Source organism: Drosophila takahashii, chromosome 4 (genome assembly GCF_030179915.1).
Source record: "Drosophila takahashii strain IR98-3 E-12201 chromosome 4, DtakHiC1v2, whole genome shotgun sequence".
NCBI classification, from domain to species: domain Eukaryota; kingdom Metazoa; phylum Arthropoda; class Insecta; order Diptera; family Drosophilidae; genus Drosophila; species Drosophila takahashii.
In genome coordinates, this window is record NC_091682.1 from 2,503,213 (window position 1) to 2,517,706 (window position 14,494).

Sequence of the window (14,494 nt, forward strand, 5' to 3'; positions counted from 1 at the left end):
TGTTTTAATCTGTGGATTCAAACGGAGATGCAACCCAATCTTATATATTGTTTATAAATGGAGTTTGGTATGACACATTCGGTTCGTCTACGCTGAAATTATCTCCAACATACTCTTCGTCAAGCCATTCCAGGTCTTCGCGTCCTTCGTGTGATTGAACCACTAAACATTTTCTTTTTCGCCGCCCAGCCACTAAAAAAAATTTTTCTCTGCTTTCCTATCTAAGTTTGTAGATATAATTAAAGGAAAAAAGTTTTAAAATAAATTCTTTAAATAAAAAAATGTATATAAAATGATTACGTAATCATTGTGCAAGACACCCCCCCCCCTCCCCATGTAATCAAACATAATCATTTCAATGACCCCCTTCCCCCCCCCCCCTAGGTGATTACGTAATATATGGACAGCCCCTTATAAGCATTTTCTTGGAGAGAAAGAGTCATTCGAAAGTTATATTACATTACGTATACTTACCAGTGGTTAAAGCAGCAGTAGATTCAGATACATTTTTGGGAGACACTATGGGAATTCTGCAACAATTAATAAAATCAAGTTGATAGTAGTAAATTAAACAAGAGTATGCTTTATGTACCATCAAAAAAAACTTTTTTAGAGAATATGTAAGACTGCCGCCCAACACGGATATTTTCTTTCCAATATATCAAAAAGACTCCACTGAGAACATTTTCTGTGAGACTATAATAAAAAGGGACCCTTCGAGTGGATCTCATAACTGGTCACAGGGTCATCAGAAATTTAATATGTAAACTTTGTATGTTAGTGTAACTCAAAATTGATTGATTGTGAGAAGGAATTAAAAACCAAATTAAAAATTGAATTTTTGGCAAAGTTTTTAGCTTTTGTGAAGCTTATCGATTGGATCGGATTTAAATTTTGAGGGCGTTTCTTGGAAACCCTATGTAAAGTAATAACACATACTTACTTTTTGCTTCTACCTCTTTGAGGTGTAGGTAATATTTCAACCGAAGGTGCATCAGACATCGCGGATACGATTGGAGTCTGTCCAACATCTTGGCGGCTTACAGATATTGGTTCTTTAAAATAAATAATGTATTCTTATAAGTATTATGGTTAGCTGGTATAGGGATGGACTTAAACTTAATATGTATCGCTAAAAGTTATGATAGGCTTATGTTTATCAAATGATTAGTTTTAGCCGTTACTCGCAGAGTAATAGGTTAAAGGGCGTTTCCGGCCCTATGAAGTATATTACTGTGGACGGCAGTCGACGTAGTGACGAATGGCACCGGGAGTGTGCGCGTGGAGACTATTAAGTTTAGGCGCAGAATTGAAAATCTGCTACGATAGTTCAAAAGGTATATCATTCTCTTCAAATTATGATTCGAAAATTTTTTTTGTTAAAATTGAGTCGATCTAGCCATGTCTGTCTGTCTGCCTGTCTGATTATTTTGTGAGCGATATTATTTTGCTTAGAAATATCACTTAAAGTTAGATTGCAGCCGTCCTACGCGGAATTTTACAAAGATTTAAATGTGCTCTTGTAGGTAGAACCACGGAGCTATGTGCTCCAGCAGTTAAGAAAGAAATAAATTTCCTTTGTATAAGCCGCTTAAAACAAACAAAAAATTTTGTATAAAAGAACACTTTCTGTGGGAATCGAACTCGTGCTTACAGATCGGTGGACCAACACACACACTAACACCCAGCCCACATGTCGGGTTGGATCTAAGTGGAATAGTTCATAACATTTGTAAAGTCGTTTTACTAATATATAAATGACATAAAGTCCTAAGGTTAATACTTTTTGTATTTATGCATACCTTTTGTAAACTAAAAACCGCGTTTTTAAATATTTATACAAAGAAATCACACTCTTTTATTAACTCGATGTGTGCTCCGTGGTTCTACCTACAAGCACAAATTTAAAACATTGTAAAATTCCGTACAGAACGGCTGCAATTGCACTTTGAGTGATATTTTTAAGCGAAATAATATCGCTTAAATAATAATCATTCTTTCTAAGTGATATTTTTTTCGCTTACAAATTAATTAATCATTAAATGGAGGTTTTTATTTTTATACCCTTGTAGAGGGTATTATAATTTCAGTCAGATGTTTGCAACGCAGTGAAGGCGACGTATATATAAATATACTTTATACTGATTTATACTGATTTATGCTGATTCAGCACCAATAGCCGAGTCTATCTAGCCATGTCCGTCTGTCCGTTTATATGCGAACTAGTCTCTCAGTTTTAAAGCCATCGCGATGAAACTTTCCCGAAAGTCTTCTTTCTATTGCAGGTAGTACATATGTCAAAGCGTTTTGATTCTTGACTACTTATGTATAAACAAAATTAAAATAGAAACGCTGAATCTGGAATCCCTGGAACTGCACGGAGTGAGCATTACTTTATCTACAAGGGTATATAAGCTTCGGCTGGCCGAAGGTAGCTTCCTTTCTTGTTTCATTTATAATAATTACGGTCCCTGTTTATAAGGGTTCTGGCAAAGGCCTGCTTTGATAATATTTTGGATATGTTCTTGATATGCAGGATATGTAAAAACAACATGGTCTAAATCGTATTATTTTTATTTTACGTCGAGCCGTTTAAAATATGATTTTGCATATAATCCGATGTGTAGAATGATCAATAGCTTTTTTTCAAGCACAATCTACCAGTATTAGTTATAAAACTAATTTCGGTTATTGTATTTTTTTCAACTTTTTAAACTTTGACTAAGTGTAGCTTTTAAACGAATGATTGAAACTCAATGACTGTATAAGATAGTTAAAGAACATTCTATTACCTGTAAAATGAGACTATTATCGGTTTATCAGAACTCAAGTTAGAAAGTAAAATTTAATCAAAAACGTTTTTTTACACTTGAAAAATAATTGTTACCATACAAACAATTGTAAGTGGCCTTTATCAGGGAGATGTATCTTACCGGAAAAGCGAGGTCGGCGTCATGGCGTATTTCATCTATTTTTATACCCTTGCAGAGAGTATTATAATTTTGGTCAGAAGTTTGTAACGCAGTGAAGAAGACGTTGCCGACCCCATAAAGTATATATATTCTTGATCAGCATAAAAGCTAGCGACTTAAAACTTTCAGTCATCTTAAAACATGTCTACGCAGATTAAGTTCGAAAATCGACTCGATCGGACGTCTATATCCTATAGCTCCCATAGAAACATTCGGATATAGCTTTCAAAAAATTAATATATTTCGCGGAGTGTAAACATGTGTGTGTGTAACATGAATCTTTCCAAATCTTATTCTTTTAAGCATACCTTAAAAAGCACGTGCCAATCGGAAGTCTATATCTTATAGGTCCTATAGGAACAATAGGGTGAAATCGTTCAAAGTTTCATGTTTTTCAGGATATTTCGGGCATTGTATAAGCTATTGACGTGAGTCTTTCCAAATCGTTTTTTTTGTAATACATATCTTGATCATGGTAAAAGCGCGTTCCGATCGGACGTCTTTATCCTATAGCTCCCATAGGAACAATAGAGTGAAAAATTTACAAAGCTTTTTTTCAATTATAAAATATTTAGCTGTTTATTAATTCATGTTGCTTTTCTAGTCAAATTTTCATTCGTAAAACCTGCAAGGGTATTAAAACTTTGGCTTGCCGAAGCTAGCTTCCGTGTCCTCGTTTTCTTGTAAACTGGTGTTCTTCGCGTTCAAAAGTTACTAGGCTACAAAAATGTCACCAAGCTGTTGCTAAGATCAGCCATATTCTCAGTTAATCTGAATGCGACACTTTCAAAATGTTTCTCATTCGGCACGCTGCAATACAAAGCTGTACAATTTTAAGGAAGCGCGGATCGTCTAATATGTATCTGTCACTAAATATGATATCCAAACATTTGTATGTTGAAGTTGCGATCGACACTAGTTTTTTACCACATTAAAAGTGGTTTTTGCTTGATGTATTATTGATCAGGATTAATAGCACAGTCGATGTAGCCATGTCCGTGTGAGTGCCGTGATCTTGAAAACTATAGAGATTTCGGATTAAAAGAAATCTATGTTGGCTTGTTGGTAGTTTTCAGAGCATTCAAATTAGCTGAGAATATGGCAGATCTTAGCAAAAACAAGAGAGAACGCTATAGTCGGGTGCCCCGACTATCAGATACCCGTTACTCAGCTAAAGGAAGTGCGAAGGAGATAACAACTTTGATCCGCCGTAACTTTTTAACGAATAGTCCGATTTAAAAAATTTCTTCTACATTTCGATAGGTATTGATAAACAACATAAAACTGCATTTTTACTTTTCCGAAATATTGAAATTTTTAAAATCGTATATAAGCGATTGTGGGCGTTAGAGGGGGCGTGGCACCCTTTTGAAACAAACTTGCGCTGCGTAGGAACTCCTAGAATCTGCATGCAAAATGTCAATCTTCTAGCTTTTATAGTTTCCGAGATCTCAGCGTTCATACAGACAGACAGACGGACAGACGGACAGACAGACGGACAGACGGACAGACGGACATGGCTAGATCGACTCGGCTAGTGATCCTGATCAAGAATATATATAGTTTATAGGGTCGGAAACGCTTCCTTCTACCTGTTACATACTTTTGCACGAATCTAGTATACCCTTTTACTCTACGAGTAACGGGTATAACTAGGTGCCACTTTTGTAGCTTGGTAACTTTTGAACGCAAAAACACCAGATTACAAAAAAAATCGATAAAATACGTCATGAAGGGGACCTTGCTTTTCCAGTAAGATATATATCCCTGAATAAGGCCATTCATATTCCTTAGCTTACAATTTAGCGCAAGTTCGTCATCGAATGTAGCACATCAACTCTAACGCACACACACCGCAAAAGTTGGCGGCGCCTACATTAGGTAATAAGTAATAACTGGCTGGCTGAGTAGCGGGTATATTGGGTATATAATATCCGAGGAACTCGACTATAGCGATCTCTTTTGTTATACCCGTTACTCGTAGAGTAAAAGGGTATATTAGATTCGTGCAAAAGTATGTAACAGGTAGAAGGAAGCGTTTCCGACCCTATAAACTATATATATTCTTGATCAGGATCACCAGCCGAGTCGATCTAGCAAAGCATGCAAATAACTGTTAACCGTTTTTTTCCTTACGCTCTACTCCCGAGAACAACCGAAAATAGCATGCCCCTCGTTCTCTCTCTGCGCAGCACACTTCGTTTCCTTTCGTTTTGGTTTTCGGTTGAGCCTTTTACGTTGAGCTGTTCGTGAGACGCTCTGTTACGAACCTCGTTCAACGACAGATACGAATGTCGCTCGCACAGGGAGACTTATTAAAAGACCGATTGACTGAAAAAGTCATCGCAAAAAGTCTTTTCACTAATACAACTATACAATGTATTCCCTTTGAAAGTACGTGCGAGTGAAAGGGAGAGCAATATCGCCCAAGCACGTTAACGTTAACACATGCGCAAAAGACTTTTTGAAACGTCGTTCAGGAGCAATCGGTCTGTAAGCGAGCCGAGAAAAAGAAAGCCGAAAAAACTGCTCGTCAGCTGAGTGCGAGCAAAATTTCTGTACGAACAATTCAATCGGTTGCTATCTGATTGTTTGCTCAAAGTCTCAGAGAAAAACAGTTATTTGGGGACCGCACGAATCGGTCAACAGTTATTTGCGAGCTATGCGATCTAGCCATGTCCGTCTGTCCGTCTGTCTGTCTGTATGAACGCTGAGATCTCAGAAACTACACAAGCTAGAAGGTTGAGATTTCCCACACATATTCTTTGGCTTCCTACGCAGCGCAAGTTTATTTTAGCCGAGCGCCACGCCCCATCTAAAGCCCACAATCGCCCACTAACGATTTTAAAATAGGTCCTACGCCCACATCTTTAAAGATTTCCGAAAAGTAAAAATGCAATTTTGTTGTGTATATTTATACCTATCGAAATGTAGAAGACATTTTTCAAATCGGACCATTCATTAAAAAGTTATACGCAATCAAAATTTCTATATATATCTCCCTCGCACTCCCTTTAGCTGAGTTACGATTATTAGTCGGGACACCAACCCGAGTACAGCGTTCACACTCCCTTTAGCTGAGTGACGGGTATTAGATAGTCGGGACAACAACCCGACTATAGCGTTCTCTCTTGTTTTTAATTGTTCTTAGGCAAAAGGTGGTGGAAATCTTAATCTTTCGCAACATGTTTAGATTATTCATATAACTAAAATTGAAAAAATGTTAGCCTTGAATCAAGGCCCTTGATTGTTGACATCAGACTTACAAATCTTTAGGAATATCATAAGTACAACATTTTGACAGGGTCAATAGTAAAATATAAGAGGTACTTACCAACGGGGGTGTAAGGTGCGTTTGTCCGTGCTTCGGATGCTTGTGATGTTATATTGCTTAAGTTATTGATTCCAGAACTATCTTGCTGTGGAATACGTATTTGACCTTCTGTAAGGCCTGCTGCCGATGTGTTTGTAAGGTTAACCTGCTCCGGGAAGTCATTATCTGCGTTTGAGTTTGTCTTTAAAATGTATAAACAAAATTGTAAATGATTATTTGAAATGTTAAGTTATTTATTTACTTGCCTTATCAAAATCGTCTAATATATTTTTCTTAGTTGCCGGATCGATTATCTGTAAGCGATGCTGATGTCGGCGCCGGCTCGTTGGTTGCACCTGCACGGGTTGCGGTTGCACATTTGCTGGCATAACACCAACTCCAACCATTGGAGGCACACCAACCTGTCCCATTCCACTGCCTGGACCTCCTACACCCATTACAGTGTTTGCTCCTGGCTGGACTGTGCTTGTGATTAATTGAAGCTGCGACGAGGTAGCCCCAGGACCAGTCAGTGGTCCGTTGGGTCCGGACTGGACTGGCTGCAAAGTATTTCCCACATTGACATTCGTATTCACCGTTACGGCACTACGAGTATGTGGCGGCGGCTGTTGTTGAAGAGTTGGCACGTATTGGTACTGGTAGTAGGGCATTGGGGCGGGTGCATATTGCAAATGAGAGGTTGGAAATGTTTGTTGTCGCGGGTTATATTGTGTGTATTGTTGTATCACCATGTTCTGGTGAAGGGGCTGTGGGTACATGGGTTGTACATGGACATGGCGCGCTGCACCGCCGCTGGCACCTCGTGGGGTATTCGCCGTCGGTGGTGGTCCACGAAATATTCCGCTACTTTGAGGATTTGAACGGGTATTACCAGAATTATTGTTTCCCGTTGAAACAAACTGCAAAAATGCAAAAGGAAAATTAATTATCAGAAGCATGAAAGCAAAGGTAAGCTAAAACGAAAATGGGATTTAAGGTTTAAACTATGGTTTATGGTTTATGGAAAATAAGTCAAAAACGAACGGAAACGGAGCTCTGATTATTAGTTACATTATACATTTCCCGGAGCGAATCATTTTTATTTTCCGACTGGAATATTAACGTAAACAAACCCAAATAAAACCCGATAAACCCTTGTGATCATTATGTATTAACCTTTTTTTAAGATATATAAGTTTATAAAAAGGTCAATCACTAACAAAATTACAAATAACTGTTTAACATAAAGATTAACCCACTAAATAAATTAACTTATTTTAATTTAATAATTTTATTTTATACCCGTGTATTATGATTTCAGTTAGAAAATTGCAACGCAGAGGAGACTTATCGGACCTCATAAAGTGTAAATATTCTTGATCAGCATCTAACCAGTCAGTCCCGCCAGTCCATTTTATGCGAACTAGTCTCTCACTTTTAAAGCTATCGCGAAAAAACTTTTCAAAAAGTCTTATTTTTATGGCAGGTAATACATATGTCGGCACGAGCCGGATCGGACCACTATATCTTATGGCTCCCATTGGAATAATCGAATAAATAATATAAAAACATTATAACTTTGTTTGTTTTAAAGTTTTGATTTTTAACAATTTAAAAAAAAAATGTTAAGAAGGCAATAGTATATATTCCTATATAAGATATGCCTGGAACAAAATCAATTTATTTTAACTGCAAGTATATATTAACTGCGGCTCGCCGAAGTAACTTACTCTCTTGTTGTGCATCCATACATGACTACATAACTCCAATCAGAACAAGAGATAACACTATAGTCGAGAGTCTTGACCATCAGATACCCGTTACTCAGCTAAAGCGAGTGATTTATGCATTGATTCATTCATAGAAGAAGCAAAATCATGGCTTGATCGACTTGACTAGTGATTCTTATCATATACTTGTTAGGGTCGCAACCGCTTTCTTGCAACTGTTACATACTTTCCCGAATACTATATACTTCTACTCTACGAGTAACGGGTATATATACCAAATTTCTGGGAATTTTCCTAAATTTAAGTTTACCGCAGGTTGTAGATGTTAAAAATATTAAATTATAAAGTAACTAAAATAAACAAAAACTTGATGTAATATGCATCTGTTCCTAAAATTTCTAATGTTTTACCTCAGCCGTGGATGCTTGGAAGCTATTTGTTAGCAAACTACTGTTTTTGAAATCATACTTTCTACTAGTATCAACACAATTGACGCTAACGCCAACAATATTCTTCTCGTGCACGTAGGTTGTCCCTGCTGTAGTCGTGCCCAGAGCGACTCCCATAGTTGTTCCTATGTGCGAATTGGTCAATGTTATTTGGCTGTTATTACTGACTCCAGTACAGGAAGTTGTTCCATTTCCTACTCCGGCGATGGAGTTATTCGATACTACTGATGCGCCGATGTTATTGCCATTTTTTGTAATGTCCGATACATTCAGAAAACGAACGTTTGCATCTAGGCTTCCAGGTAGACCCCGGTGACTGGATAGGTTGTAAATTGCAGTCGAATTCATATCAGACGAATTCAGTTGACAACCATTCACGGCCATTATGTTTGATCCATTACATATAACCGTTGACTGCTGGGCTCCAACTGGTCCAGACCCCGATATGGATCTGTTTACAACGTTCGCATAGCTTTGTTGATGCTGTGTTTGCTGAAGGTGATGGGAGGGTTGTTGCTGATGCGTCAAGTGGGGAGCCTGTTGAGCATTCTGTGCTGTTGCCTTAATAATGGAGACCACATTGTATGCCTTATTTATCTGAAACTGTGGCTGCGGTGTTTGATGACTATGCTGCTGTTGCAGTGGCTGAAGGCATTGTGGCTTCGAAGAGAGCACCTGTTGAGCATACTTTTTGGTCTTTTTATTGGCTGGCAAAATCTACAACAGATCACAAGAGTGGGGATATTTCCGAACTATAGATTTTAATTAGCAAAAATTTTTAACTCAAAATTTATCCAGGGAGTTTGCAAAAAAATATTAAAAAAATATGTATAGTCGACTATTCCGACTTAACTTACCTCAAATAAAATTCAAAATAAAAGCAAGAGAGAACGCTATAGTCGGGTGCCCCGGCTATCAGATACCCGTTACTCAGCTAAAGGGAGTGCGAGGGTGATGGAGATATACCACTTTGATCGGGCATAACTTTTTAACGAATTTTGATAGGTATTGATAAACACAACAAAAAAATGTTTACTTTTCCGAAATCTTTAAGGCTGTGGGCGCTAGACACCTTTTAAAATCGGTTAAGGCGATTGTGAGCGTTAGAGGGGGCGTGGCTCTCTGCTGAAACAAACTTGCGCTGCATAGGAAGCCCAAGAATATGTGTATGTCTCAGCGTTCATACAGAAAAACAGGCAGACTGACATGGCTAGATCAACTCGGCTAGTGATCCTAATCAATAAGGTATATACTTTATAGGGTCGAAAAAACTTCCTTCTAGCTGTTACATACTTTTTTACAATATACCCTTTTACTCTACGAGTAACCGGTATAAAAACAAAAAAAAGTCCCAAATAGGTACTTCTACAACAGATCACAAGAGTGGGGATATTTCCGGACTGTACCATTTAAAGAGCAATAATTTGCAACAAAAAATGTATCCAGAGTATAAAAAAAAATATATTAAAAAAATAGATAGTCGACTATTCCGACTTCACTTCGTTCTTTAAGACCCATTTAAAAAAATGAAAAACTTCACAAAAATCCCAAAAAGGTACTTATGTTGTTAACTTATAATAGTATTACACTTCTGCACATTGAAATATTCATTTAAAACGGCTGCTGAAGCCCAGATTATGAAACGATAATAAAGAATTTCCGATGACCTTATGGTATTGCTTTTTAAATTGTTTTTTTTATATTTGGATTACTAAAGTGGTTTAAGTTGGGATTAAGCACGAAGGTTCTAGGGATTCCCGCGCAGCGCAACTTTGTTACATCCGAGCTCCACGCTAGCTCTAGCGCCCACAAATCTATCTCCAACTCAAACGTGCGACTCAGATATCGACTAGCAATGACTCCTGGCCCCAGTTTGCAAAAACTTATCAAATAAGCCGATAGGCATTGACAAAATAAATTTCAAACATGCAATTAAATTTTGTTTTGAAGCTCAAGATTGTGGGCGCAACAAAATTTTGCGATTTGCGGGCGCTAGATTGGAATTCTTAGGATGCATAGGACCAAATTTTCTGCTTTTCTAACTTCCGATGTCTGTCCGCTTATAGGGAGGAATAGACAGACGGACGAACATATGGGCACTTCCAAAATGTCGCTCGGGACATTTGCACACCTTTAAAGTTGAAAAAAAATTGTAAAACAATGGATTTTAATTTTAATTATGGGCTTTTCTTTTCACTCTTCCCGATTTTGTACCACTTTTAGTTTTTAAGATATCGGTAAAAAAAACTGCCGTATTCGCTCGGGACAAAAATAGAAGTGGATTTCGGGGAAGTTCATACAACACCAGAAATTAGCGAATTCTGATGGAATATTTGAATGCGATTTTTTTTAGAATGTTGTTCAAACATGTCGCCGTGAAATGCTTTTGGTTTCACTCAAAAATTCTTTGCGGTTTATTTTTGTGCAGTTTCAACCACATTCGCTCGGGACATGTCGCTCGGGACATTTTTTCCGACTGTTTTGTAAAGCGGATTTCTTTACCTCTATCTCTCAATTGCTGGATGTTTTGCTTTTAACCTAATAGTTTAGTATGTGAATGAAGCATTCAGTACAGAAAAATGTCACATATTAGCATTCCTATAGGATAAATTAACAATACAAGACAGGTCCAAAAAATAACAAAAAAAAATAGCCAAAAACTGATTTTTGCGTATATTGGTGGGGTTTGTCATAAAAATAATCAAACTATACTCCAAATTTGTAGTTAAGCTCAGTATCCAACTATTTAGAAACTAATATCGGGGCAAAATCATGTGGAAATATGTTTTATTCAAGTTTCAAGGTTTTTGGCTTGGTGGACTTTTTTTTGGAAGTGCCCATATGTAGATAAATCGACTCGGCTACTTAATTTTACCAAGAACATAAAACAATATATGGTCGGAGAAGTTTGTCCACAAGCAATCTGAGTGTCGAAGCTTCTATTCCCGCTCCAACTAATCCGCGTTTGCCTTTTTTATAAAATTCGTTGCCTTAAGCAGTCGAATTTGTCTGATAAACATTCTCGAGAGCATAGGCAAAATATAATCCTTTTTATTTATTACCACCAACAGATGTGGATAACCTGCTTTAGGCAAAAAAAAAACTGAGAGATATTTAAAAACAACTTTGATAACAATTTACTTAATAGCAGCGGCAATTGTGTGTAAATGGTTTTTAATGCTATTTTGAAAAAATATATTTTTTGCTTTTAGAACATGTTTTAATTCTATATATCATACTTTTAAACTTGGCCAGCGTTAACGTCTAGTTATCCAATTTTGATTAAGCTCAAGAGATACCCCAAAAATATAAGGCAAGGAACAGCGAATAGTGATAAGCAAATACCTTCTAAAAACGAAATCAAAGACTTCGTGATCCGACAGCGTTTTTTAGAAATTTTGATTTACTTAGAATGAATGCTCAAAGATAACTTGACTACACTTTCAGAAAAACAGATGTAGTTAATAAGCTCATATGTTCGTTTAAAACAGCTATGCTGAAACTTTTTTGCGCTGAGCTGTTTCGCTCGATCGATAACCCCATACGTTTTTTTTTTAAATGGGGTTTTGGCCAAAACTCTTTACATATCTTCGATGGACCGCGAGCCGTAAGAAATTGTAACCTGTTAGTTGTCGTCCTTCAAACATTAAGGTTAAGTTCTTTACGCAACTCCCTTAAGAAATATAACACTGTGTTACAAAATTTAAACTTTATTTACTTCAATGTGTGGTAAAAATCGTATCCCTACGAAAAACCTACGAAACCGTAAACGTTTTCCATAAACTCGTTTCTTTTGGAAACTCATAATGGATCTCAAAGGTCACAAGAATTTCAATTTGTTTTGCGATGTACGCAGAATTAAACGAGCATATACTCATTTAATAAAGGTAATAGAGAAAGAAAATGTTTGTCCAGTTTGAAATACTTTGCAAGTGCTCTTCAGTAAATCAATAAAAATTTTAGACATGTATACACTTATTTAATTATCTATAGCCAAATATCTGGGTAATATGAATTTCCTAGTTGTAGAATTCATCCGAAAGTGCGGTAAGCAGTCTGTTTGTTTGTCCGGCGTATAAGTTTATTGTAAAATAAATCACTTTTTTAATAAGCACGTTACTAACTTAAGTTCGAATAGCTTATCAAACCTAAACCTATTGGCTGTGCTTAATTTTTCAATACATTTTTGGTTGGAAATTAATTAAATAAATTAAAACACGCATCCTGGTCGCAGTTTTCCGAGCCGGCAGCCAAAAAGAGCAGCGAAAAAAGGCGAAACATGTTCTCAAAACGCCTATTGTTGCTTGGTCATATTTTATATTTCCACATTTCCAAGAGGAACTTTGAAGCTATGGTGATTCTGGGAAAAATCCCCCTACTCGTGTGAAAAGTACAAGGAAAACTGATGTTTAAAAAATATACAATAACACTTTTGTTTGAAAATCCTGGATTCTCCTCTTTTCTCCAATGTCGCTTTCGACTGTACTAGAAGTGTGATACCATCTTAACAAATAAATTCAATTAAAGAGTCTTTCTGTGCATTTGATTTCCAATAAAATAATGTACAGCTATCGAGCTCTATTCGGACATTTTTTAATGAAAATTAGAATCAGAGCAAAATATTCTGTAAAAAATATGAGGCATAATAGTACTACAATCGTGCTAACACCAAATGATTTCTAGAATTGGCTATAATTTTGGAGAGTATATTGTCAGATGACTTACCATGTTTTGTGCTGAATGGGGCTGCATGACTTTAGCTATATCTGATTGTGTTGATATAGTTGGTATCGCTTGTTGCATTACGTATATGTAATCCTAGTGAGTTAGTTGTAAGGGAAATCGCCAAACGGTCAACCTATCCGTTTCATTGACGATTTCTGGGGCGATTTTGGACCCGCTAAAATAAGTCGTCACACAACCATTTGATTCTGCAACATATATTATTAAATAAATTAAATGTATTATAGATTTACTGGCACTTGGCGTATTTTACCTGAAAATAATATGGTATATCACTTCCAGAAACGTATCTGAAATTTAAAGGTATGACACGTATAAAAAAATCTGGCAATGTCTAAAAAATCAAGTATATGTACATATGTATGTTTGCGGTCAATAATGACAATAAATAATAAAAGTAGGAGAGGCAACATTTTTAATCTACTAAGCGACTTCCCGAAATGACTTCCATTTCTCATCTGGCAGTCTTAAAATCAATCAAGCCTGTTAACTTTACATATTTGCCGACGTTGCTGTTGTGCTATGGACGTAAAATGTGCAAGACTGGAACAGTAAAATTATCAGTCACAAAGGTACAGACGGTGAAAACGTGCCACTGAGATCACCATCTGTGTAATTTCTAAAAGTTTATACGAATAATAACAACGTGTCGGAGTTCAATTCTTTTTTTTTACTCGGCGAAGGCAACTTGCACCAAAAGTCATCATGTAATATTTGTTGCCCAGTCCTCATTATTATTCTTCAATTTACCTGAGCATATGTGCCTCAACGATGCGATTATTTACAAAAAAAATACGACTGTTATTGATTTCACTTTAAGTGTATTTTAAACAGCAATAAATCAAGCCGTAATTCGAGCTTTATATCATTACAATCAAAAACTATTTTTTTTGTTAATTTCCACATGCAATGTGTTCTGTTCATCGGCGCAGAGTTGCATTCACTATTCGATATATCGATTCCACTTTCCCAATAGTCACTGTTCAGTCACTTATAGGGTCTTCCCACAGAGCTCCATCCACCATCTACCATCCGTTGAACGGATGGTCCGTAAGGTTTTGCCGTTCCGAAAATTTCCCAGTTAGTCCGCCATCCAATTTTAACGGACTTTGACGGGCTCTTTTATGCGATAGTTAGGCGATGTTTTCTCGGTGCAACTCTGAATTCTTCCTCTTGACTGTGAAAATTGGAACGATGACTGCGAGAACAAATCAAATCGATGGCGGGAAAAAATTAAATAATGCTTCAGCTCATTGTTTTTTGGTTTTTTTTTAATTTTTTGTAGTT

At 36.7% G+C, this 14,494-nt stretch overlaps 1 protein-coding gene across 4 annotated transcripts in view; it reads right to left on the minus strand.

The window, feature by feature from the left end:
- Positions 1-14,138, minus strand: part of eIF4G1 (eukaryotic translation initiation factor 4G1) — a 41,936-nt gene extending 27,798 nt beyond the window's left edge. Inside the window, exons 1-8 of one of the 4 annotated variants that reach the window (XM_044395312.2) lie at positions 13,958-14,138; positions 13,461-13,497; positions 13,190-13,395; positions 8,426-9,181; positions 6,552-7,205; positions 6,307-6,487; positions 944-1,055; positions 475-530 (exon numbers count right to left, since the gene is read on the minus strand). In XM_044395312.2, coding sequence (XP_044251247.1) covers positions 475-530; positions 944-1,055; positions 6,307-6,487; positions 6,552-7,205; positions 8,426-9,181; positions 13,190-13,267 — 1,837 coding nt within the window. In that variant the 5' untranslated portion in view covers positions 13,268-13,395; positions 13,461-13,497; positions 13,958-14,138. Of the gene's footprint in view, positions 1-474; positions 531-943; positions 1,056-6,306; positions 6,488-6,551; positions 7,206-8,425; positions 9,182-11,703; positions 11,836-13,189; positions 13,396-13,460; positions 13,498-13,957 lie in introns of those variants that run through there. The other 3 variants (XM_044395313.2, XM_070218106.1, XM_070218107.1) reach the window with 3 other exon arrangements.
- Positions 14,139-14,494: the final 356 nt, after the last annotated feature.